This window comes from Humulus lupulus, chromosome X, assembly GCF_963169125.1.
Source record: "Humulus lupulus chromosome X, drHumLupu1.1, whole genome shotgun sequence".
Classification (NCBI taxonomy): domain Eukaryota; kingdom Viridiplantae; phylum Streptophyta; class Magnoliopsida; order Rosales; family Cannabaceae; genus Humulus; species Humulus lupulus.
This window is the reverse complement of record NC_084802.1, coordinates 209,402,388-209,430,156: the sequence shown is the minus strand read 5'-3', so window position 1 is coordinate 209,430,156 and position 27,769 is coordinate 209,402,388. Positions and strand designations below refer to the sequence as shown.

At 39.6% G+C, this 27,769-nt stretch overlaps 1 protein-coding gene across 1 annotated transcript; it reads left to right on the top strand.

The window, feature by feature from the left end:
- Nucleotides 1-5,786: 5,786 nt before the first annotated feature.
- On the top strand, nt 5,787-26,791 carry LOC133803942 (NAP1-related protein 1-like). The gene is made up of 8 exons (XM_062242086.1): nt 5,787-6,434; nt 7,188-7,310; nt 7,426-7,476; nt 7,725-7,799; nt 7,916-8,026; nt 8,127-8,188; nt 26,287-26,347; nt 26,458-26,791. The coding sequence occupies exons 1-8, from the start codon at nt 6,255-6,257 to the stop codon at nt 26,527-26,529; spliced, it is 735 nt and encodes a 244-aa protein (XP_062098070.1). The 5' UTR covers nt 5,787-6,254; the 3' UTR covers nt 26,530-26,791.
- Nucleotides 26,792-27,769: the final 978 nt, after the last annotated feature.

Sequence of the window (27,769 nt, the reverse complement as noted above, 5' to 3'; positions counted from 1 at the left end):
TATTGATAGTTTGTTATTTAATGTTAAATTCTTCAGCATAAAGTTTATATAAGTCCATAATACAATTTCAACAACAAAATATATATATATATCTTCCATAAAAAGGAAAAATACCATGCATTGTAAATACATAGATGATTCAAGAAAGTAAACACAAAATGTCACTTATGTTAGCCTAACGCAGTTGTGTGATTTTAATTTTTGTGTGATTTTAATTTTTGATGGGACAACTTATTTGCTTATCTTTGTCCTTTTAAGAACATAGTGAGCTTTTAGATTTGTACCCGTTGTGAAACTAAATAAGTGCAACATATACTTTATTCATTTCTATGATTAAAGAGGGCACGCTAAGCATTCATAAGAGGGGTCAAATGTTAAATATCTGGATCACAAATTTATTATTGTGGTAGTCATTTTTTTCATATTTCCACGCAAAATTAAATACAAAAAAATCTTTAGAAAATCGGACAACATATCCCCTAATTTACTAGCCTAGCCATTTGTCACAATCAACACCAACATGTCAAACAAATCAAACAACACACATGTTTTCATCCATATATCACCACAACACAGAAAATTCTCAGATGCTACTTCACTAAGACATGCAAGTTCTCAATCTTCCATTATCACCGCAGCACACAGAATTCCCAGAACCTACTTCACTACGGATGAATATCTAAGATATTCAAACTCCACTAAAGTAATACAGTTATCATTCAAAATTGTAAAATAATGAAATTTTTTAAAACTAAATCAAATACAACATACCTCTTGCAATTGGCTACCAATCCAATGCTTTAAGGCCAATCAAAATATTAACCTATTCATTTTAATCAACATTATAAAACAAGAAAAATGTTAGATGTTAAATATCTTAATCACGAAAACTGAATTAGAATATGTATATGTACACATATGTTAGGGAACTTTTGATCAAGAAATAAGTCTAATTAATACATTCTGAAGCTTTTATCCTTTCATATAATTTAAAACTCATGATGTAAAATATATGATAAAATTCATTTAATTTTGAAACAATTTAATTGTATACGAATAATAAAGTTTATATATATAGTTTTTTTTTTATAAAAAAAGATAACTTAAAAATTTTAATTGAAGAAATATTAGGACACACTCATTTATTTCAGTTGTAGTTAAAAAATTGCACATGAGTATTGGTATTTGTTTTTTTAATCATATTTTAAGTTTTTAAATTAAAAGTATATTTATTTGTATATTAAAACTTGAAATTATATTATTATCCTATATTATAATATAAAATTATTACCCTATATTAAATTCTGAAATTATAATATTACCATACATATATATAAAATTTAAAATATGCAACTACAATATATATTATATATATATTATAATATTACCATACATATATATAAAATTTAGAATATGCAACTATAATATATATACATATAAATAACATACATATATATTTATACCAGTAAAGAAATAAAAAAAAAAAACTAGAGTTATGAACCAGCTGCCGTGAACCACATCAACCATGAACTCAGAGATGCCCACGCTGACAGCACGCCACCGCCGCTGAGAACCCGCGCTCGCCACCGCCTGGAGTTAAGGCTACCGTCGCCGTTCACACCGACAGCACGCCACCAGAGCAGATTTCCGAGGGTCCCGAGAGCCAATGCAACAACACCCACGGTCACCGTCCCCGTCCACCACCAACAGTCGTCGTTCAACCAACAGCTGCCGTCCACCAAAGCCCTAAATCCCCAAATGTGACTGAAATAAATCCCCAAATGTGACTGAAATAAATCCCCAAATGTGTATTTTGACCCTATATTTTCGAAACAATGAGTGTTTTTTATGCTCTTTTACTTAACAATTTTAAGAACTTCCTTTGGGAGTCCTTAATACTCTTTTATGACTCGCAAAGCAAGTCCTTAAAAGTCACCAATCCTAATTTTTCAGCCCAAGTTTTTTTAGGACTCGCAAAGTGAGTTCTTAAAGAGTATTAAGGACTCCCAAAGCAAGTCCTTAAAATTGTTAAGTAAAACACCCATTTTTAAGCCCGGAATTTTTTAGGACTAGCATATTTTTAAGGGTGTGTTTTTTCAGGACTCTCAATGAGTATCTTAAAAACTCCATAAATATTTTTAAGGACTTGCATTTATGTGTGTGTCCTAAAAAAGTGTCCCGTAAAGGGTATTTTGTAGTAGTGTCACCAAAGATGTATTATTAGAAAGCAATCCCCACCCTTGCTTTCCTAACGTTGCCAAATTGAAGTCTCTTGTAAGGACCCGACTAACTTAAAGACATCAGACCTTTATAACTACTAAGACAATAAATACTATCTTTTGGATACATACAAAAAAAAATAGAACTTTATTATAGAAAATCCAAAATACGGGATCCCATTGTTTAAACATAAAATCATAAATAAAACAAAACAATTATTTAAATGTCCAAATACTAAATGCGGAAATCATAAAACATAAGTAAACAACTCAAATGCCAACATCATCCTCGATCTATCCCATCAGTTCATTCCTTTACTTCCTCGCCCAATACACATGCCAAAGCCACCTAGGATCCGTCCCGCCTCCATGGTCATTTACCTGCACAATCTAAATAAAAAGGAATGAGCCTAATGCCCAGTAAGGAAAAACTACTAAAGCATAACATAAAACATAAAACATAAAAAGGGACTACAATATTAATGACCATTAACTCAATATCGTAGTATGTGATAGAAACCGCTATAGTCCTCTTATCTACTATTTTAGAGGTAGGTAGGTTTAGACACAACTATAGTCTATGATAAAAATCTCGAGATTTTCTATCTAAGCAACCATATTTCCCAAGTGACTAAAAGACATAAAAAGAACAAACAAACAAACACATAACACATAAAATCTAACTTATTTTCCTTATCAAAACCGGGGTATTGGAGACAAGTGCGGGATTGAAAACTCCTAAAACCAAATAGTAAAACCATAAGTTTCCTAAAGAAGATCTAAACCATCAAGATAAGAACTTACCGAAAACCTTAAGTTTCAAGGAAATCAAGCACCTAGCCAAAAAGCCATTATAACGAGTTAGGATTTGAAGTAAAAGAAAAGAATAAGAAGAATAGTAATGAACTAAACCTGAGGATTAAGAGTACCTTAGATAGCTTAGAGCTTCAATCTATACCTCAATACCGAAATCACACTCTAGCTTACTTCCCAAGTGTTTAGAAAAGCTTAGATTTGAAAGCTTTTAACCCCAAAACTAGGGATGTAAACGGGGCAGGGCGGGGTCGGGGCCCCATTGGGTACCCATTTAATAAAAATGTTTAATTTTTTTTCTAAAATTGATAAAATAAATTAAAATAATTAATACTTTTTACTATAAAATAATTAAAAACAATAAATTATACCATTAATAAATATATAATTTTTATATAAATTATTATATTATATATTTTTAATAATATTTATATTAAAAATATAAATTACAATGTAAATAGGGCGGGTTCAGGACGGGCGTCATGTTCCCCGCCCCCGCTCCATTAGGGGTGGGTCCCCACAGGGACCCTACCCCGCGGGTTAAATTGACATTCCTACCCAAAACCCTAGTGTTTCTCTCTAGAACAAAATTGGCAGCTTGGAGGCTCTGAGAAGTGTTTGAAAGATGATGCACATGGCTGTGTGAAGGGTCCTATTTATAGAGTTCAAGGAGTGAAACTAACTCCCTTTAAAATGAATAAAAATAGAATTTTCTGCTCAACAAATGCTCAGAACTCGGTCAAAATCATTCAAGAGCAAGTCCAAGTTGTTGATGGCTGTTTCTAGCTTTGGATTCCACAAAGTTTCAAAATGGCTTGATGAAGCTGATATATCGCCTGCCCCATTTTCCCGAAGCTCCGTGGTTTCATTCGTGTGAAGTCGACGTGTTTTCCATATCAACATAGGCGATATATCGGCCCCTATAGCTGCGATATATCGGCTTACGCTGATATATTAAATCACGTTTTTGCACATTTTAAGCACACTTAAAGTTGTTTAAACCACTTTGACTGAGTAATATGAGATCCTACATCTGAGGGAGAGTTCTAGATTTCCTAGATTTATCCTTGATTATTTTATTCATCTAAAATCCTTAAATCCTTAATAAACATAAATGTGACAAATATCACATTCTTAATTATTCTATCTAAACCTTAGGTTATAATAAATAATATTTCTAGGAGCAGCTTCAGTAATTAAACCTTATGATAAAATTAATATTTCTAAACTATAGGCTAAACTTATAAAATCTATAACTATCTTTATGAGTTTCCAAATAATTTTCGGCTTGAACCAATATCCACAAAAACTAAGGGCCTGTTTGGCATTGTTTTCTGTTTTTTGTTTTCAAAATTTTGTTCTCAGAAATGAGAACAGAAAACTGTTTTTGTAATTTTTAAAAAATAAGAGGTGTTTGGTTAATGTTTTCTAAAAACAATTTTTTTAGTTTTATTTTTTTTAATCTTAAATAAAAAATTAATAAATATATTTACAAAGAGAAAAATATTTTAAAAGTTTGTAATAAATAATAAGATAAAATAATTTGAAAGAAAAAATTATGAAAAATAAGAAGTAAAGTTAGGAAATTTTTTTTTAGAACAACAGAAAACAACTTTTTGTTGTTCTCAAAATTTTCTGTTTTTTGTAACTTTGTTTTTAAAAATTGTTTTCTGAAAACAATGCCAAACACCCCCACTTGTTTTTAAAAAACAGTTTTTAGCTTTTAAAAACAAAAAACAATTTTTTAGTTAAGGTGCCAAACACCCTCTAAAATACTAAAGCATAAAATACTACTATCTAACTAAGTAAAATTCTGAGGCACTACATGTCCGAGGTTACGAAAACCCAACCCACCTTTACTTTTATGCAAGCACAATTTATCCCAGCTTTTCCAATGAATTCCTTTCCCTTGAGCCGACCCGAAATGCCACCAAAATCTGCTCATTAGTCTATCCACGTCCTTACACCAATCAAGAGGAAGCAAAAATACACGCATAGCATACGTAGGTAAAGATTGGACAACAATTTTAAGCAATATTTCCTTGCCTGCTCTCAACAGCAATTTACTATCCCACCCTTGAATTCTCTTACGCACCTTCTCTTTAATAAAGCCCAACACAGTCCTTTTATTCCTTCCAAGCATACTCGGAAGACCCAAATATGCACTCCTCTCCAATGCCTCTAACATATTTAATCTGTCTAGGACCACAATCTGCGTCCTTTGATCTATATTGGTACTAAAGAAGACATAGGATTTGTTCAGATTAACCTTCTAACAATATATGTAGCTGTCATATGCAAAAAAAGCATGTGCGACACCACAGGGGCACCACGAGTTACTTTCCACCCATGTAACCAATGCACAGCTCCATACTTTTTAATAAGTCCTGAAAACCCCTCAGCGCAGATTATAAACAAGTAAGAAGATAAATGATCACCCTGTCTAATCCCTCTTGAAGTAGTGATAGGACCCATACTCTATCCACCATGAACCACGTTATAGCTAACCGAACCAACACACTCCAAAATCAACCGGATCCAATCATCAGAAAAGCCCATTCTCAACATAATTGCCTCCAAGAAAGACCATTTAACTCAGTTATAGGCCTTACTCATATCCAGCTTAAGCGCCATGCACCCAGTATTACCTTGTTGCTACCTTTTCAAAAAAAAACCATCACATTATCTGTAATTAGTCTGCCAGGAATAAAAGTACTCTGAAATCTGAAATAATGCTAGGCAGGACCAGCTTCAGGACTTTTTACAGGACATTGCAAAAAGCTATCAAGTCTCCCATAACTAGTGGATTTCTCTCTTTTGGAATAAGAACCAAATTAGTATCATTTAGTCCACTTGGAACCTTACCCCACCTGAAAAATTCCTGAACCGTACTCACGACCTCAGGACCAACAATCTGCCAAAAATTTTGATAGAAGGCAGGAGTAAAACCATCAGGCCAGGCGATTATCAGGGTGCATTTGGAACAAAGCATCCTTAACTCCCTTCTCCTTAACTGGCCTTAACAGTAAAGTATTCTGAAACCAAGATATTGAACTAGAAATACAAGAGGCAACTTCCTCCCAATCACTAAGAGAAGTTGAGAAAATACCTCGAAAATAATCCTCAATAAGCCGTAGTAGGCCATTAACCCAGTTCTAGGGGACGCTAGTTCTTATCTCGATATCTCTCAATCCGGTTTTTTTCTCCGCTTTTTTCTTTTCTATGGCGTCCTCTCTCTCCACTACCCGTTTTCTTATCTCCCAACGAATGAAGATGGCGAAAAACAAGGGTAAAAAGCGTAAACTCGCTGAAAGAGACGAAGACCAAAACTCCGATGCCATCGATGAGAAGCTCCTCCTTTCCATCGACAAATTTCTTGAGATTCAAGGCGAGCTTGACAAGGTAAAATATTCTCAGCCCTTGGTTTTTTAATTTCCTGAGAAATAAATTATAACTTGTATGTATATATCTCTTACAATCATCAATAAAATTATCCATTTGATCATGAAATAAAGACAGGCATGACTTTGATCAGACAGTCTTTCTGAGCAAATATAACTAAAAAATTATCTTTAAGAAATTTTAAGCAGACCGTGGATGATTTCTCGAGTTAGACGAATTAGCCTGGAGACTCAGATATATATATATATATAAATATATTTTTTTTAAGAACAAATTTTTTTTATAGGAAGTCATCAGTTTCTTCACCATCTGACCAGAGAATGTTAGGTTTGTGGTTGTAATTATTATTAATATTCCTTATATTAATTTAAACAAAAAGTACAAGGAAGTGGAAAAACCACAGGCATTACCAACATATAAATGGAGTAAGAGATACAGAAAAAACAAAAAAACACATTACAAAATGACATTCCAATCTTCTTAATTAAACAGAGAAATGAATCTTATTGACTTAAAAGAAAATCTTATGCTTTGGTTGGAACTCAAATGTGTAAAGAAAAGATTAAGAAAAAAACAATATATTTTTTGTGTTCAAGTATTCTGTGTGTATTTTGTTTAGACTTTATGGCTTTACTTTTAGGAAGAGGACCCCCCAATAAAGGAGTAACTCGAACTTGAAGTATGACCAATTAGCAGTAATAAACTACTTGGAGAATAATGGTATTAATTTATTGTTTTATCTGAATGCCCTAGATCAATGAGGAGGCTAGTATTAAGGTCCTCGAGGTGGAGCAGAAGTACAATGAGATATGCGTGCCAATCTATAATAAGCGAAATGATATAGCAAAGTCTATTCCTTCCTTTTGGTCAACTGCTGTAAGTGATCTGTGTTTTCCTTTCCTTTTAACTTTTGTAAAGAGATTATGGCCTTCTATTTTCTGGTTAATGAATTGTTTAAAATTAATGATTTTTCTCTTCTTCTTCTGTACAGTTTCTGAATCACCCTGCTCTTGATGGTCTTTTAAGCAATAAAGATCGAAAGGTTAGGCTTTTATTTCCTTGTGGACTCTAGAAATCTATTATTTCCACTGTTCAGTCGATTTGATATGGTTTTACTAACATTTGAACAATTTTATTTACATTTCTGTTTGGAAATTGTATTTCAAGAAGGGGAAAGAAAAAAAAACTAGAATTTCAAGGGATTTCATTTTCTCTTGTTTATTTATTTTTTACATACAAAAAATGACCTTATACACAAAAGAATATTTGTGCTCATCATTTTTTCCCCAGATTTTCAAACATCTTACTTGCCTAGAAGTTGAGGACTTCAGAGATGTGAAATCGGGTTACTTGATGATCTCATTTGTGAGTTTGTCTAACTTCATTTGTGAGATGTGAAATCGGGGAGCTTATTAATGTTTGTGTAATTCAACTCTTTAATATACTAAGTGGTCATCGTGTGGTTTTCATTGTTTGTTCAGAACTTTTTCCCCAATCTTTATTTTGAGGATACTAAGATTACCAAGACTTATGCATTCCATGACGAAGGAACAAAGATTAGTACTACGATAATAAAGTGGAAAGAGGAAATTGTATGGGCATCCTCCTATCAGTGGCTTGATGATTCTCTCTCGTTGACTCTTTCATTTTATTTGTGGGTATTGTGAACTAATGGAATATCTATTTCTTAAGGGCATGCCTAGTGGAGTTAGCTGTGAGATGGAAGGAAACAAGCGCCCTCCAACTGAAGAAAGGTTAGTTCTCTATATTTGAGATGGATGTGATTTTTCTGAAGGATTTTACTTTTTAATGTTTGTATTTAAACAAAATATTGTGGATTATTTGCCTTTAAAAAATATACTTAAATGCAGTACTAGTTTATAAGACTTGGAACAATTATAAATATATTCAAAAAGAAAAAAAAATTAAAAAAAAGTTGTAGGAAAATATTTTCCTCAAATTCATCTCTACTGTTTTCCCTAAGTTCAAGATTTAATCAAAGCCTTAAATTTATTGTAATTTGGAATCATTAATTTTATTGTATTTTGTAAAAAAATAATATTTAATTAATAAGTTTCAAAGCCAAACATAGTATCGTATTAAACTAAAACAATAATACGTATTATATTATACAATATAGTAAATTTGAGTTCATCTTCCAAATCAAGGTAAGTGGATTTTCTATGTAAGTGCTTGTTGTTGGTAAACTTAGATAATATGGTTAATTATCTTTTTAAAAATGTCACTTTTGATTTACTCTTAAAATTAATGTCCAATTATACATTCTATTTTTGTGTTAAGATTAAAAGTCAGAAAGTTTTCTCTCAACCTTTTATATTTGTATGTTTTATGCTTTAAGATGGAAGAGGAATTGAAGAGATAAAGATAACTTATATTTGCCCTTTTGCTTGTTTATCTTTTTTGTACATGTGCGTTGAATCAGTTACAACAGTGAATAGTACCCAAGATCTAGTTTATTTATTTATATTATTGTCTGATAGACCTCCGGTTAGGTACACGGTATGCACGCCTGAGGTAAAATAATGGAGGATTTGAGTATTGGGCTGATGATAGGAACAACCTGCACTAGAGTTAGCCAACAAGCAAAATAGTATAGAAATGGTGAATTTTTGTATTGATTTACTAGGAATTCGAGAGCCTAGTTCTCTCCCCAAAGGGTTACACCCTACCAAATACTCGACAACCTACCAAATGGCTCACTGCCTTGGTTATATTCTATTGACCATTCTACTACCGTGTACCACACCACAGACTGAACTAGCTCTCATAACAACCTGGATACCCTCTTGAATTAATTTTTCCGTACAATAGCCTTACCGTTACCCTTCTTGTCTCTCCTAGAGTATACATAAGTCAATGGAGGTCTATCAATACCACCCACTAGAAGTCGCACCTCGTCCTCAAGGTGAAAGTGAGGAATTGGTCCTGTATGACCCGAAAATCCTCCCAAGTAGCTTCGAACTCAGGTAGATTAACCCATTTAATTAGCGTCTGTGGGGCTGTCTTATGCGTACCAGGCCTCACCTCTAGCACTTTCTTCGGTTCCAAAAGCCATTCCAACTCTGCCGTCAATCCTGGTGGCAAACTTGTAGCTTGTTGTTGAGGATCGAGTGCAGCTCTAAGCATGGAGACATGAAAAACTGGGTGCATTGATGCATCCGGGGCAGCTGAAGTCTATAAGCAGCTGTGCCAACTCAAGCTGTGATGGGAAAAGGACCAAAAAAACGAGGGGCCAACTTCTCATTCACTCTCTTCGCTACTATCCTTTGTCGATATGGTCTTAGTTTCACATAACTAAATCAACAACCCTGATCTGTACATCTCTCCTCTTCCGATCTGCCTGAGCTTTCATCTTCTGTTGAGCCCTTTGCAAATTTTGTTTCAGCAAACAAAGGATGTCATTCCGAGTCTTCAAGTTGAGTTCCACTACTGAAACATGAGTACTATGTTAGGTCCCAAATAGATTCACACTCAACACATAGAACACTACAAGAACAATGACCAGATAAATAGCATAGTATAGCTAATAAATCCAGTGGTATTCGAGAGACCACCACTCTCCCCAGAGTTACTACTCCTAATCTCAGATTCATACAATAGATGTACTCTCCATCTCCACAACCCTATTTAAATATACTACATATGGGCTCTTACACTTCCCAAACCTCTTACCCTTTTATTATTCCTGATTACAAAATATAACTCACCATCCCCACTATCTTATTAATGTTTAATGTCTATTTGTTGACTCTTGGGTTCCTAACATTACCAATCGCCCAAAATTCACCTTGTCCTCAAGGTGAGGAAAAGAAAGCTAACTTTGTTGCAAGCAAGTCTTCGTTCAGTTTGGAGATCAAATTCTTTATGTTGAACTATAGATATCAACAGATCCATTTTCATGGGTTCTATGACTGATATGTGATACTTTTGTTGGAGACCCCATATTCTTTTGGACAATTCAGCCTCAATTTTGTTGGCTGGGTTCTTCACAAGATTTTGGGTCATCTTTTTTCTTCTGTCAAATAGATGGCGCTTGTATCATACAACCTTCCCTGACGTAACAACAGAATCTGGAGACTGGAAACCATGACATCTCATCTTCATGACGGCTAGCACAATGAAGTCGACCTTGCCGAAAGAAATCCCCACCACACCCACGACAAACCAAGCAACAACTGAAACTACTGTTGTCCCTGCCTCCTGCGGTGCCAATGTTTCCTCACGACTTGCTTGAATGAAGACAAAAGATTGTGATTCAGTCGCCGATTCCGATAGAGTATTGTTTTTCATCAGATTTTTCTTCCCCATCTAGTCTCTGAGTTTTTCTTTTGTTATCAAGGATGACTATGGATAGTGAATCATGCTTACCTTCACCATTTGAAAAATCTTGGTTTTCTAACACCCCATCACCACCACCACTCTTGTTAGATTCGGAGACACATTCTTTGAAAGTGGGCTGGTTATGAAATATCTCAACATCTCCACTATTGCAGTGAGGAGCTTTACCCATCGTCATCGCTAAAAGTCTCGGTACACCTAGTCCAACGAGTTTAGAATGAATAGAATCTAGCATATGTTAGGACTGCTATTAGATTCACCTATGCTAGGAGAGCCAAGTCCACCCACCAGGGGTAATTCGGTCTATTGGGAGGAATAGGAGGGTTTTTTAGTAATTGTAGCTAATAACAAGTAGTAGCTGATTATATATTCGGTTAGGAGGAAAGAGAATGTAGGCATGAGCTAGCTTTTGCTACTTGCAATTGGAGAGTCCCAGGCTCTCGAATACCTGTGGAATTTGTACCATTTGACTGGTTAATTCAGATTTCACTGTTTCTTTGAGTTGCTTATTATTTCTCTGTTCTGGGTTTTCTGCTTGCTACTGTTCAATTGGTCTCTAACCAGATTTGCAGGTAGTCGGGGTTTATCAATTGGTATTAGAGATTCTCGTTCTTGGTGGATGCCGCACACTCGGATGGACTCTCGAATTGACTCGGTTGAATCTCAATTGTCTGCCCTTCAGGATACCGTGAAATCCCAGTCGCACGGCCTGGCTGTTCTTACGGAGAAGTTAGAGATGGTGATCAAGGGACAGGCCCTTATCGCCTCCGAGTTGGCAGCGGGTCGTTTTGGTCCCGACTGTCCTTCTGGCGCGGGCGACCAGTCCTCGGCCGGCTCTCCTCCGCTGGGTGGGTCGTCTTTTCGTGGGGGCGACGATGGCCATCGGCCTGAATTCAGAGCTCGGAAGATTGAGCTTCCTGTGTATTCGGGGGCTGACCTAGATGAATGGACTTACCGGGCGGAGAGGTATTTTGGGCTGCAAGAGGCCGAGCAATTGGAAGCTGCGGTGATGTGTTTGGAGGGGGCGACCCTCCATTGGTTTCGTTGGGAGAATCTTCGGCGGTCGATTGCTTCGTGGGAAGAATTGAAAACTTTGATTGTCAAACGTTTCCGTCCGGTGACGGAGGGCTCCCTTTATGACCGCCTGTTGAGCCTCCGGCAGACGTCCACGGTCCAGGATTACAGAAGGCAGTTTGAAGCCATTGCGTCGACGCTGGGAACGATGGAGGATTCAATGTTGGTGTCCACGTTCCTCAAGGGCTTGAAGTTGGATATCCAAGGCCCATTACGCATCCTTAATCCCGCGGGCTTGGCCCAGTTAATGGACTTGGCAGAAGTGATTGAAGCTAACCAATCCTTGGTTAGAGCTTCTCGGGTTGGGCTTGGACCGCCCAAACCAAACCCAAATCCTAATCGGCAGTTAGGTCCTTTGCAGCTCGACACATCCAGGGGTACGTTTCCTTCTTCGGTGGCTACTTTGCATCAAGCGTCTTCTCCGACTACACCCATGGCAGCCTATCGTCGCCTGATAGAGGCCGAGATTCAGGATCAGAAAACTCGCGGAGTTTGTTTCAAATGTGAGGGAAAATGGCATCGGGGGCATTAGTGCAAGTTTCCTGAGTTGCAGATCGTTTTGGTGCAAGATGATGCTCCTTTGGAGGAGATCGACGAGCCGATTGAAGAGCTTCTGGGTATGGCTTCGGACACGCCGGCATCGACGGGGTTGGAGGCCCAATTGGTGGAAGTATCACTGAACTCGGTAGTGGGTTTGACCTCGCCTAAGACAATGAAATTATTGGGAAGTATCCATGGCCAAGAGGTGGTTGTTCTTATTGATAGTGGGGCGACCCACAACTTCATTACCGCTGAGTTAGCCTCGAAGCTACAACTCCCTATATCTCGCACTGAAGCTTATGGGGTTCAAATGGGGACGGGACAGGCGGTCAAGGGGGAAGGGGTGTGCCGCTCGGTTCCGTTGGCTTTGCAGGAATTGGAGATCGTTGATGATTTTTTACCACTACCGTTGGGCAGCACATATGTGATTTTGGGAATTCAGTGGCTTGAGACCTTGGGCGGCACGTACCATCACTGGAAGGACCACATTATGAAGTTGAATGTTGGCGGCAAAGCATTTACGTTGCGAGGCGACCCCTCCCTGCATAAGACCAGAGTTTCTTTGAAGACCATGCGGAAGATTTTGCAGCAAGAAAGGCAAGGGGTTTGGGTAGAGTTGGGAATGTCCACGGTTGCGTCGACAGTGGGGGAGCTGCCTAGTACAGCCACGGCACTACTTCAGACTTACACCTCGGTATTTGATGTGCCGTCCACCTTACCACCACACCGGAGTCACGATCATGCCATTTCCTTGCGTCCGGGCACCTTACCGATCAGCGTGAGACCTTACCGTTACCCCCTAGATTCAGAAGGATGAGATAGAGAGTTTGGTGGGGGAAATGCTAGCAACTGGTATAATCCGCCCTAGTACCAGCCCTTATTCCAGCCCCATCTTGCTGGTTAAGAAGAAGGATGGCAGCTGGCGTTTCTGTGTGGATTACCGAGCACTTAATCGGGAGACAGTCGCCGACAAGTTTCTTATTCCCGTCATTGACGAACTGTTAGATGAGCTGCATGGGGCCAGAATTTTTTCGAAGTTAGACTTACGTTCGGGCTACCACCAAATACGAGTGCAACCGGAAGATATTCACAAGACGGCTTTCCGCACTCACGAGGGCCATTATGAGTTTGTTGTCATGCCATTTAGCCTGACGAATGCCCCCGCCACTTTTCAGTCCCTCATGAATGAATTTTTCAAGCCTTTCTTGAGGCGCTTTGTGCTGGTTTTCTTTGACGACATCCTTGTTTACAGCCTGGACAGCGACACACATATGGAACATTTGGAATTGGTCTTACAGACTTTAGTTCGGCATCAACTATATGCTAATTTCAAGAAGTTTTGTTTCTTCCAATCTCAATTGGAATACTTGGGTCATATCATTTCAGCCGAGGGAGTAGCCGTTGACCCGACAAAGGTTCAAGCCATGGTTGAATGGCCGCTGCCCACAACGCTTAAGGAGCTGCGGGGCTTCTTGGGATTGACTGGTTACTACCGGAAATTTGTAGCGGGATATGGGGCCATAGCCCATCCACTCACGGACCAACTGAAAAAGGACCAGTTTGGGTGGTCCACGGCAGCCACTGAAGCTTTTTTAGCACTCAAGACAGCACTAGTTTCCGTTCCCGTGTTGGCTCTTCCGGACTTTACCAAACCTTTCGTGGTGGAGACAGATGCCTCGGGATATGGCATTGGGGCGGTGCTCATGCAAGAGGGACGGCCGCTTGCGTATTTCAGTCAAGCACTTAAATCGCGCGCCCAATTGAAGTCAATTTACGAGAAGGAGCTCATGGCGATTGTGCTCGCCATTTTGAAGTGGCGACTGTACTTGTTGGGTAGGAAATTTATAGTGCGCACGGATCAAAAGAGTTTAAAGTTTCTGTTGGAGCAACGCCTAGTGTCGCAAGAACATTAGAAGTGGTTGGTAAAAATTTTGGGTTATGACTTTGAGATTCATTTTTGGCCAGGTGTGGGTAATAGTGCGGCTGATGCACTCTCACGACTGCCACAAGTGGATTGCGCTGCTTTGTCCTCCACTACTTGGTAGAATTGGGATGTGGTGGCTAAGGAAGTGCAGCAAGACAAGCTGTTTGGGGGGGGCGGGGTGATCGCTGACCTTACCCAAGAGAGAGTGGTTCCGGGATTCACTTGGGAGCATGGGCGACTCATGTATAAGGATAGATTAGTGTTGACAGCGTCCTCATCCTTGCTGCCAGCTTTTTTGCGGGATTATCATTGTTCCCCGGTTGAGGGGCACTCGGGAGAGTCGTGTACTTATCAGCGACTGCGACAGGATGTGTATTGGCCGGGCATGAAGAAGGCGGTGACGGAATTTGTGCGACAGTGCGAGGTGTGTCAACGGAACAAGAGTATGGCCATGTCACCCGCGGGGTTGTTACAACCATTACTGCTGCCCGAGCGAGTTTGGGAAGATGTGTCAATGGATTTCATTGAGGGGCTGCCCAAATCAGAAAGGGTGGATTCGATATTGGTAGTTGTGGATCGACTGAGTAAGTATAGCCACTTTATTGGTCTAAAACATCCCTTCAATGCCCGGACCGTGGCTGAGAAATTTCTTGACTTTGTGGTCAAATTGCATGGCGTACCACGCTCTATAGTATCTAACAGGGACCAAATCTTTCTCAGCAACTTTTGGACAGCACTGTTTCGTTTACAAGGTACAGAATTAAAGCGGAGCACAGCTTACCACCCCCAAACTGACGGCCAAACTGAGGTGGTCAACCGCTGCCTTGAGACGTATTTACGCTGTTTTGCATCAGAGAAGCCTCGGATGTGGGCGAAGTGGCTGTCTTGGGCTGAATATTGGTACAATACGACATTTCATTCAGCTTTGGGATGCACCCCTTTCAAAGTGCTTTATGGTCGTGACCCTCCATCCTTGATCCGCTATGAGAATGGAAAGACAACAGCGGTGGCCGTAGAGCAGATGTTGGAGGATAGGGACGCATTTTTAGATGATTTGAAGATGCATTTACTGCGGGCACAGCAGAAGATGAAGGCAGCGACAGATTTGTCTCGGCGACATGTGGAGTTTCAGGAGGGGGATTCGGTGTTTGTGAAACTTCGACCCTACCGACAGAAGTCCTTAGCAATTCGGAAGAATGAAAAACTGGCGGCACGATTTTATGGTCCCTTTAAGGTGCTGTCTCGGATTGAGGCAGTAGCGTATCATTTGGACCTGCCAGCTACTTCAGCCATACACCCTATCTTCCATGTGTCTCAACTCCGCGCGGCTGTCGGGGCAGCACACTCCTCTCCCACCTTACCTCCAACCTTGACTGCTGATTTGGAGCTGATTGTAGAACCAGAAGCGCTCCTCAATGTCCGCCATGCCAAGGACGACCCAACCCAGCAGCTGGAAGTGTTAATCAAGTGGAAAGACCTACCGCTGTTTGAAGCCACCTGGGAGAAGTTTGATACCATTCACAATCAATTTTCGTCCTTTAACCTTCAGGACAAGGTGAAAGATATAGGGGGGGGGGGGGGGTAATGTTAGGACTGCTATTAGGTTCACCTATGCTAGGAGAGCCAAGTCCACCCACCAGGGGTAATTCGGTTTATTGGGAGGAATAGGGGTTTTTTTTAGTAATTGTAGATTATAACAAGTAGTAGCTGATTATATATTCGGTTAAGAGGATAGAGAATGTAGGCATGAGCTAGCTTTTGCTACTTGCAATTGGAGAGTCCCAGGCTCTCGAATACCTGTGGAATTTGTGCCATTTGACTGGTTAATTCAGATTTCACTGTTTCTTTGAGTTGCTTATTATTTCTCTATTCTGGGTTTTCTGCTTGCTACTGTTCAATTGGTCTCTAACCAGATTTGCAGGTAGTCGGGGCTTATCAGCATATCCAATATAACAGGAATTCGAGTCATATTCAGATTGATTTTATCAAGTTGTTGGCTCCATGTCTGAAACGATTCCTCATTTGTCTTTGGCTGCCCGTTGCGAGCTTCCAAAACTTGTTCTGCCATGGCCAAGATCGATGCTCTGATACCACTGTTAGGTCCCAAATAGATTCACACTCAACACATAGAACACTACAAGAACAATGACCAGATAAATAGCATAGTATAACTAATAAACCCAGTGGTATTCAAGAGACCACCACTCTCCCCAAAGAGTTACTACTAATCTCAGATTCATACAATGGATGTACTCTCCTCCATCTCCACAACCCTATTTAAATATACTCAATATGGGCTCTTACACTTCCCAAACCTCTTACCCCTTTATTATTCTTGATTACAAAATATAACTCACCATCCCCACTACCTTATTAATGTTTAATGTCTATTTGCTGACTCCTGGGTTACTAACATACTATTCTGCTCAAATAGTAAAAGAGGTGGAGGGTCACGATGATAAACAACTCGAAAAGGAGTCATTCCCGAGGAATGGAAGGTGGTGTTATACCAATATTATGCCCATGGAATCCATTTAGACCACTAGCTGGGTTTCGAGCTCACAAAACAATAGAGATACGTCTCTAAGCAGTGATTAACCACTTCCGTTTGGTCGTCAGATTGAGGATGGTAAGTCGTGCTTTGCTTTAATGAAGTACCTTGCAAACGAAAGAGTTCCTTCAAAAAAGGCTGAGGAAGATCTTGTCTCTATCGGACACAATGGTACATGGAATTCCATGCAGCTTGACAACCTCACTAACAAAAATAGTAGTTACCATCATGGCTGTAAACAGATGGCGAAGGGGTATAAAATGCCCATACTTGCTCAGTCGATCCACCACTACCAAAATGGAATCAAATCCATTCGAAAAAGGCAATCCTTCAATGAAATCCATTGAGACAACTTCCCATATTTGATCCGGAATGGGCAATGGCTGAAGTAACCCCGCTGGAGTTTGAGCCGCATACTTGTGTTGGCAGATACTACACTCAACGACGAATCTCTGCACATCTTTTCGCATTCCTGGCCAATATAAATCCGCAGCCACCCTTTGAAAAGTCTTGAAAACCTCAGAATGCCCTCCCACATTGCTGTTGTGATATTCTTGTAGCAATAATGGAATAAACGGAGAAGTAGAAGGCAGCACCAAACGACCCTTAAACTTAAGACAACCCTGAACCATTGAATAACCCCCACAATCCTTGCCTTTATCCAACTGTTGTAGCACCTTTGAAAGTGTCAGATCTGAAGCTATGTGAGCCTATAAATCTGGTATTGACAGTACATTTGGAATTGAAATTACAGCCAAAGAAATCTCCCCATGCATCCGTGATAGAGCGTCTGCTACCTTGTTTTCCAACCCCGGTTTGTATTGTATTTCAAAATCATTTCCCAAGATTTTTGTCAACCATTTCTGATGCTCTGAAGCCATTAACTGCTGCACCAACAAGTACTTTAAACTGCGTTGGTCAATTCTTACCAGGAACTTTCTCCCTAGCAAATACGGTCGCCACTTTTGGATAGCTAACACTATAGCCATTAGTACTCGCTCATACACTGATTTTGTGTGGGCTCGAGAGGATAACACCTGACTGAAAAATGCTATAGGCTGCTGATTTTGCATCAAAATTGCACCCAACCCCGACCCCAAAGCATCAGCCTCATGCACGAAAGGTGCTGAAAAATCAGGAAGAGCTAAGACATGCACGATACACATAGCTTCCTTCAACTGATGGAATGCTTCCTGCGCACACGGAGTCCATCCAAACGCATCTTTCTTCAGCTGGTCCGTTAAAGGACGAGCTATGCTCCCATACCCCTTGAAAAATTTTCTGTAGTAGCCCGTCAAACCCAGAAATCCCCTAAGCTCCTTGATAGACTTTGGAATAGGCCATTTAGCCACGGCCTCTATTTTGCTTGGATCTACCGCCACACTTTGGGCTGAGATGATGTGGCCGAGATACTCTACCTTAGCTTGGGCAAATAAGCACTTCTTTTGGTTAGCAAACAAACTGTGATGCTTCAATTTCTCCAACATTAACTCCAAATGATACACATGCTCCTCCAATGAACAACTATATATCAAAATATCATCAAAGAACACCAAAACAAACTTGCGTAAAAGCTCTCTAAACACCTCATTCATCAAACCTTGAAATGTGGCCAGTGTAACATGCTGGCCTTAAGGACATGTTACAAGCTAGGTTGGTGCTCGGTTATATGTGCACACGAGGGTGCAGGTTGGAGAGCATGTTGATGCCTAGTTTGTACGACAGTGGCATTTTTGTAAATATCTTCAATATTGCCTAGAAAAGGATGGGACTTGGTAGGCTCCATATTGAAGGGTCAATGAACGCAATGGTGCGATCGGATTTGGGAGATTCAAAGAATTGACGAGTTGAGAGCCAAATATGTCTCCCAAGCAAAAATCATATATGTTTCTGGTAGAAGGCCAAAAACTCAGAAGGCTCTTTGTAGGGAGAGCACCTGGTGTTAGCTCTCCACCACCCCCTGGCGCAGGTGCGTCAAGTGAGCTACTACTAGTTGGGAGGACTAGTATGGTAGGCATATGAGGACCACGAGGGGACTCATATGTCTCCATGAGTAGGAGTACTCGTGGACATTACCGGGCTGCCCTGGTAGTGCATCGAAGTGTGCTCCCAGAGGTTTATGGGTACGATTCTCTTGGCTTGCCGGTATGCCGCTTGCATGTAACGTGGCCCAATCCTCCGGGAGACGTCGTGGCGCGTGATGGCCACTAGTCTTGACACGAGATGGCACGGGGAGTCATTTGTGGGACTTGCTAGCATACAGGCATCGAAGGGTGCACAATGCTTGAGAAGGACAAAGGTCCAGTGTGTGCTACTAGTTTGGCAGCTAGTCTCGAGGGCCTGCCATCATGCGTGAAGGCATGGTGCCTTGAGGATTGGACCATGGACGTATGGAAGTCCTTAGTTTGTAACTTGAGCTATTCGGATGGTATCGAATGGGGCATGATGAGGGGTGTTAACACGCTAGCTTGGTGTTGGCTCTTGGCAACACATGCTACATTGGCTTGCGAATGTCTGGGTGAGCATCCGTGTTGGGATTTGCCTTGCCATAGTGAGAACCTATGGACAGTGTGAGTGTCTTGCCTAGATATCCTTGATGCATGGTTGCACTCATAGATGCTTGAGAGCATGACTCAACAGGAGTTGTTCAAGAGACGGAAGTGTGCAGAGGCACACGGTCGCGCAAAAAATGTGGACATTGTTATTCGAATGGTTGAAAGGCTGACCTTGGCTCAGAGGAGTCAAGGTGTTGCACGGGCATTTCTGCTGCCATAATGTCAGCCTGTAACAGCCGGTGCGTTAGTAAGCCCAGAAGGCATCACAAGAAACTCAGTGACCCTCGTGCATTCGAAACACCGTTTTCTCCACATCTCGTGCAACCACTCTAATTTGGTGATACTTTGACTTTAAATCTAACTTGGTGAATACTTGAGCTCCATGTGACTCATCTATTACCGGAATGAGGAACTTATCTGCCACCATCTCCCTATTTAGGGCTCTATAATCCACACAAAACCTCCAGCTACCATCTTTTTTCCTCACCAACAACACCGAGCTCGAGAAAGGGCTTGTACTAGGCTGAATGATCCCTGCCTAGAGCATTTCCAACACTAACTTCTCAATCTCTTCCTTCTGCACCTGTGCGTACCGATAGGGCCTTAACGAAATTAGGCCCCACCTCGTCCCTTAAATTTATCACATGTTCTTGAGCTCAGGATGGTGGCAGCCCTGGTGGCATGGAGAAAACTGAGCTATACCTCTGAAGTAAAGCAGCTACAGACTGTGAAATGACCTCTGAATGGGTCATCTCATTTGCTTGAAGTGTTGGACTGTACCCGAAAACCCATCCCTTCATGCTCCATTGTGTGAATCATCGCCTTGAGCGATATTGGAGATTTACACAAACTTGGGTCACCTTGCAAAGTTACCGTGATGAGTTGTGAAGAGAATTGTATTTTGTATCGAAAATATAACATCTATTTATACACAACTAGAGAAGTTATTCTAGTAAACTAAATCAACTAATTACTCCTAATTGTAATCTAATAAACAACTAATATGCACACTATAACACAACTAATATTCACACTATAACACTCCCCCTCAAGTCAGAGCATAAATGTTAATCATGCCCAGCTTGATACAAAAATAGTTTACTCGAACCCCATTTAAAGCTTTCGTAAAAATGTCCTCTAGTTGTTCTCCAGTCTTCACATATCCTGTAGAAATCAAGCCTTGTTGAATTTTCTCACGAACAAAATGACAATAAATTTCAATGTGTTTCGTCTGTTCATGAAGCACAAGATTAGTTGCAGTATTAAGAGCAGCTTGGTTATCACACCATAATTTTGCAGGTACTAAAGTTTTAATTCCTACTTCAGTCAATAGTTGATATATCTACATTATCTCACACACAGACTGTGCCATAGCTCGATATTCTGACTCTGCACTAGATCGTGACACAACGGTTTGCTTTTTACTCTTCCATGAGACCAGATTCTCTCCAACAAAAATACAATAACTTGAAGTGGATCTTCTATCTACTTTGGAACCTGCCCAATCTGCATCTGAGAAACACTCAATATGAGTGTATCCATGATTCGCATACACAGTACCTCATCCTGGTGCTCCTTTCAAGTAACACAATCTGCTTTAACATTGATCAATGATCAATTGTTGGGGATGACATAAACTGACTAACAACACTAACTGAGTAGGCAATGTCTGGACGAGTCACAGTAAGATAATTCAACTTCCCAACTAATCTTCGATACTTTTCAGGATCTTCAAATGGTTCCTCATCTCCTGTAAGGGGAAAATTTGGAGTCATTGGAGCACTACAGGGTTTTGTCCCCAATTTTCCTGTTTCAGTCAATAAGTCAAGGACATACTTTCTTTGATAGAAAGATACCTTGTTTACTTTGAGTGACCTCAACTCCTAAGAAATACTTTAATACCCCCAAATCTTTCATGTGAAATGGAGTATGAATGAAAGATTTAAGAGGAGATTTCTCTAGTATCATTTCCGGTAATAACTATGTCATCCACTTATACAACTAACAAAATGATGCCAACTTCTGATCGTTTGTAGAACACCGAATGATCAGACTTGCTTTTCATCATACCAAATTTCTCAATAGCCTGACTAAACTTTCCAAACCAAGCACGAGGATTTTGTTTCAAACCATTTAAAGATTTTTGAAGACGACAAACTTGTCGGGACTCACCCTGAGCAACAAACCCAGGAGATTGCTCCATATACACCTCCTCCTGAAGATCACAATGAAGAAAAGCATTCTTGATATCAAGTTGATGTAAAGGCCAATGATGAGTAGCTGCCATGGAAATAAACACCGAACAGATGTCAACTTGCAACTGGAGAGAAAGTTTTAGAATAATCTACTCCATAAGTTTGAGCATAGCCCTTGGCGACAAGACGAGCTTTCAATCGAGCAACTGACCCATCCGAATTGACCTTAACCGTGAAGACCCATTTGCAACTGATAGCCCGTTTCCCTAAAGGTAAATCGACCAAGTCCCAAGTACCATTATCATCTAAAACATTCATCTCCTCTATCATTGCAGGATGCCAACCAGGATGAGATATGGCTTCAAGAATAGTGTTAGAAATAGAAATAGAATCAAGGGAAGCAATGAAAGAGCAAGAGGAAGACGACAAGTTATTATAAGAAACAAAAGAAGAAATAGGATAAGTACACTGACGTTTACCTTTGCGTAATGCAATTGGAAGATCATCGCTCGGGTCCAAATCTGATGACGAAGGAGCAGGTGCAGGACATGAATCAAGAGGTTGTCGCCTGGACTAAACTTGAAGAATAGGAGGTTTCACAAGAACAGGTTGCTAGATTGGTGATAGGTCCGAGTCAGGAGAAGAAAATGTGATAGAATAGACCAACAAATCATCGTCCTCCCCTTGATGAGTGGGAACGGGCAGAGAAGGGAAATAAGGTGTATCTTCGAGGAAAGTGACATCAATGGAGACCAAATATTTGTTAAGACTGGGAAAATAACATCGGTAGCCTTTTAGAAGACTTGAACCTTCACGTCGGTACTAAATGGCAGCAACACATTAAGTTCCTCATACGTCTTTTTAAATGCCATAAAGATTGATCTTGTTTTTCCACATGGTAAAATGCTTTGCAAACCTCATACATACGAGAGAGATTCCCTTTCCCCGAATACGAAAATTCCAAATAATCCATTAGTTCTTTAACAAACTCACAATGATTGATCAAGCCAATTACCTCACTATCAATGGAATTTTGAATCTGAAGGAACAAGCGAGCATCCTCCCTGAGCCATGCTTGTCTCGAATCACGTTTGTCTTTAAGAGGATCATCAGTCAAATGGTCATCTTTGTTGATACTTTGTAAATAAAGCCGAATAGTCTTACTCCAGTCCAAATAATTCGAAATATTCAGTTTATGGTCCGTGATTTTAGACATCACAGGAACCACATCAGATACCACTGATTTTGTCTCAGCCATAACCTTAAAAGCAAATATGGTGAAAACAAGTAAACAAAGTCAAGAAAGGGAACCTCCTAAACACAAGATCTGAACAAAAACAGAGATGAAAATGACTGAAGAAGAACACAAACTGGGCAAAAAAGTGCCAAGAAAGACGTGGGGACCAACTGGAGTTGAAAGCACGGCGGCAGAACGGCGCACGCGCGTGGGGGACTGCGCAGCGGGCTACGGAGGCGCGTGGATTCCACTTGCGGCGTTTCTGGACCTTGGACGGCGGGGTTTGGTTGATCAGCGGCTGGGCAGTCCTTCTGTACCGGCGGTGAAAACAAAAGAACACTCCAAATAAGGTTTCCGAAATAGGAACCCTAAAAATGAAAGAAAATTAAATCCTAATTGCAAACCCCAATTTGTGATGAACCCTAATTTCGAATTTCGAATCTCGAATCTCAACCCCAGAATCTGTCTCTGATACCATGTAATGAAATGTGAAGAGAATTGTATTTTGTATTGAAATATAACATCTATTTATACACAACTAGAGAAGTTATTCTAGGAAACTAAATCAACTAATTAATCCTTATTGCCAACTAATAAACAGCCAATATGCACACTATAACACAACTAAATATTCACACTATAACGTTACCCAAGCTCCCGCCATCTCAAACTGCATCACCATGGTTCTCCAATTTACCTGCATGTTACCCAATGTCTCTAGCCATTTTATGCCCAGTATTACATCTACCCCACCTAATTCCAAAGGCAAGAAATCTGTTACCACCCTTGGAGCTCCTAAATCCAACTCCACCGGAGCACAAACCCCTTCTGTCCTCTCCTTGCCGCCCATTCCCAACAAAATCCCATAGCATGTTGTTGGAGTTATGGGAATTCCAACAGCTGAAACAACTTCCATGGAGAGAAAATTGTGAGTCGCCCCACTATCTATCAACACCGTGACTGGCTGCTGCCCTATGTGTCCTGCCAATTTCATTGTATGTGCTGAAGAAATTCCCACCAATGAATTTAAGGATAAGGTGGCCAAAGTTTTTTCCGGGCCAATTGTCTCCCAAGTCTGGCAACGGCAGAGGGGATTCTGATACTCACATGGTGTCCTCCTCATCCATGGTCAACATAACTTGTAAAAATTTATGGTCACATTCATGCTCGCGATGGAACTTCTTATCGTACTTAAAACATACCCCTCTAGCCTTCTTGTCTTGATACTCAGCTTCTGTCAACCGCCGAACTGGAGGTGGCTTCACTGCCTTCACTGTACTTGATGCCGGTGTTATTGTTGCTTGCGTTACGGAGGCAGGAGAACTCAGGATCGATTTATCAAAGAAATGGTTCATGACAGCCCTAGAGGAAGTGATTGGGCTCAAATTGGGCCGGGTCAGAGAGGCCCGAGGGGCCTGGCCCGTCGCGAACAGGTGGTGGCCCTCCACTTGTTGGGCCGTCTTCATGATGTGGGCTAAACCTGTGGGCTGCAAGATGTGAAGAGCTCCTTTGATTTCCTCCTTGAGCCCCTTAACAAAGCTCCCTTCCAATATATGCTTAGGAATGTTGGGAACCCGAGACGCCAAGGCTTCCCATCTAAGACGATACTCTCACACGGTGGTGGTCTACACCACAGACATAAACTCCTCTGAAATCGACCCCACCAGAGCTGCTCGGAACCTCAAAATCAACAAACTCTTCAGTGTTGCCCAAGAAGTGATTGGGCATCTTTGATTTTCCCACTGAAACCAAGTGAGAGCGTCCCCATCCAACCCAACGATGGTTGCTTCAAGCATCATTGGCTCCGACATCCGGGTCCACAAAAAATACCTCTCCGCTCTATATATCCATCCGTCGGGGTTATCGCCTGAAAAGAGAGGCAGCTCCATCCTCGGAGGACAGTAATCATGACCATATCCATAAGCTGTGTAGTATGACGCCTGCTGGGTAGTCGCTGGTGGTGGAATTTGGTCGGACAGTGGCGTAGGGGATGGCATCGAGTGAATTGTTGGAGAACTAGTGGCTGGAGTCGATGATAACTCGCCATCTTCAGCTCATCTTTGGTGATCTGCACTTGCCGCCGTTGCCTCCGTTGTAGTCTTCCCTGTTGCTTGCATCAAATGGGCTTGGTGTGTGACCAAGTAATCCATCTTCTTCTCCATAGTTGGTCCTCAATCTCCTTCCACAGTTGCTGAAAATAAGATCGCACCTTCGTAAGTCCCCTCTGAAACTCAGCTTGCACCACTTCAAATTTCTCGTCACAAAGCTCAATTTGAGAATCCATCTTCTTTGGCCCCATGTAGACCTAACACTGTGATACCACTTTGATAGGAACAACCTGCACTAGAGTTAGCCAACAAACAAAATAGTATGGAAATGGTGAATTTTTGTATTGATTTACTAGGAATTCGAGAGCCTAGTTCTCTCCCCAAAGGGTTACACCCTACCAAATACTCGACAACCTACCAAATGGCTCACTGTCTTGGTTATATTCTATTGGCCATTCTACTACCGTGTACCACACCACAGACTAAACTGGCTCTCATAACAACCTGGTTACCCTCCCCAATTAATTATTCCCTACAGCAGCCTTACTGTTACCCTTCCTGCACCTCCTTGCGTATGCACAAGTCAATGGAGGTCTATCAGCTAGGGGTGGCAATTTGGGTCACGACACGATGACACGACACGACACGATTAAGGTAAACACGAACACGACACGTTTAATAATCGTGTCGTGTTCGTGTTTACCTTAATCGTGTCGTGTCATAATCGTGTTGACCCGTTTAATAATCGTGTCAGACACGATAACACGAATAATTTACATAGGTTTTATGATTTTTTTCATATATTTATGATTAATCGTGTCATAATCGTGTTCGTGTCGTGTTGACCCGTTTAATAATCGTGTCGTGTTCGTATTTTTGACAAGTTTAATAATCGTGTCGTGTTCGTGTTCGTGTTCGTATTTTTGACAAGTTTAATAATCGTGTCGTGTTCGTGTTTACCTAATCGTGTTGTCGTGTCATAATCGTGTCGACAGGAATCTGACACGTTTACACGAATTGCCAGCCCTACTATCAGCTGACTATGGACAGTGGTAACTGATTAGAATCAAACTTATTTTGGGAAGGTAGTTTTAATGGAATGTTTGTGAGAATAAGGAGTGTGTTGGGGATGTCTAGACTTGTGTTTTGTATTGAGCCTTGGCTCTTGGAGAGAACCAGGTCTCTTTGTGGAATTCAATAAAGCAACACTCCCATTTCTACTCTCAATCAGCCGTTTGTTTTCTAATTTTGATAATTCTGTGCCATATCATATCATTGTCAATTTGTGCTCACTGGTGTTGAGACTAATTTATATCCTTGTGGTTTTAAAAGCTTAATGATATCTTGGGTTTTACATTTTTGATACCAGCTTCTTTAGCTGGTTCGCTGATACTCAACAGAAAAGCGACATGGATGAAAGCCACGACAGGGTCAGTTGTTGTAATTGCGGCAAAGTTATTTATGCTGATGTGCAGGATTTCAGATTATTTTCTTAAACTTCCGGCTGAAACTAGGACCCACTTTTGCTGCTGCTTTGCAGGTTGCAGATATAATAAAGGATTTGTGGCAGGATCCCCTTACATATTTCATCAACGAAAGTTCTACCATTTAAACGATAGGCCTTTGTTTTAGTACTCTGCTATGCTAACTCACCTGTGTTACTTTTGAAAATTTCTAACTTTATTTGATTGCCTATGACTTAGAAATCTGATGAGGAAGAGGCTGATGAAGAAGAGGTAAAAACAAACTCTCAACACTTTGTTTGTAGTCTAAGAAAGTGCATAAAAATGGGGCTTTTGTAGCCAGCCAGCCAGCCATTTTCCATATTGTCCATATTCTTTTGTTTCCAACTGCAGGATTGTTATGGCTGTATAGTATTAAGTGTATATTCTCGTTCCGTAGTTTCTTATAAATATATATATATACTAGATATAAACATTGTGCATTATGCATGTTTGGGTTAGTTTTATTTATAAAATTTATTAATTATTTTTATTAAATTTATATTAATGTCATATAGATTTTGAATAAATATCATATTTTAATTAAATAATTTATTTATTTATTTTTGTTTAATTATATGTTTATTCTAGTTTTTGAATTTGGGAGTGACAATAAGAGATTATATATTATATATTTGATGTAATATTAAATATTATATGTGGATTTTAAATTTAAGTTTTTTTTGCTAGTTTTAAAAAAAAAAACAATTTGTTTCTAATTCACAATAGATTATATTATATGTTTAATATGATATTATTCTAATAAGTGACTTTAAGTTTAATTAAATTTTATTAAGTTATAAAACGTATGATTTTATTATTTTTAAATAATTATTATTGTAAAATATCTTTAAAATATATTATTTTAATTTGTTTAATTATTCATTATTTTTAAATAATTATCATGATAAAAAATCTAAAAAATATCTTATTTTAATTTATTTATTTATTTATTATTTTTAAATAATTATCATTATAAAATATCTCAAAAATATCATATTTTTTAATTTTCTTAAATTTAAGTATTTACAAACTACCGTTAAATATAAGAATATTCTGCTAAATATAAGAATATTTCGTTAAAGTTAACATTAAAAAAATAAAAAACTGTTAAAACAAAAAAAATTCGGTATTTACACACTTATAATATATAATAGATATATATATATATTTATATATTTATATATATGTTTGGTCCTTCCTTCTCTTTCAATTCGGAGGGTGATTTATATTTCCACGATTACGGGGGGAGTTAGTCAAATGATATAAATATTTTTTTGATAATTATTCTAAATTTTATATATAAAAAATTTAAAAAAAAAAGAATCTTGATTTTTCTAAAAATGTATC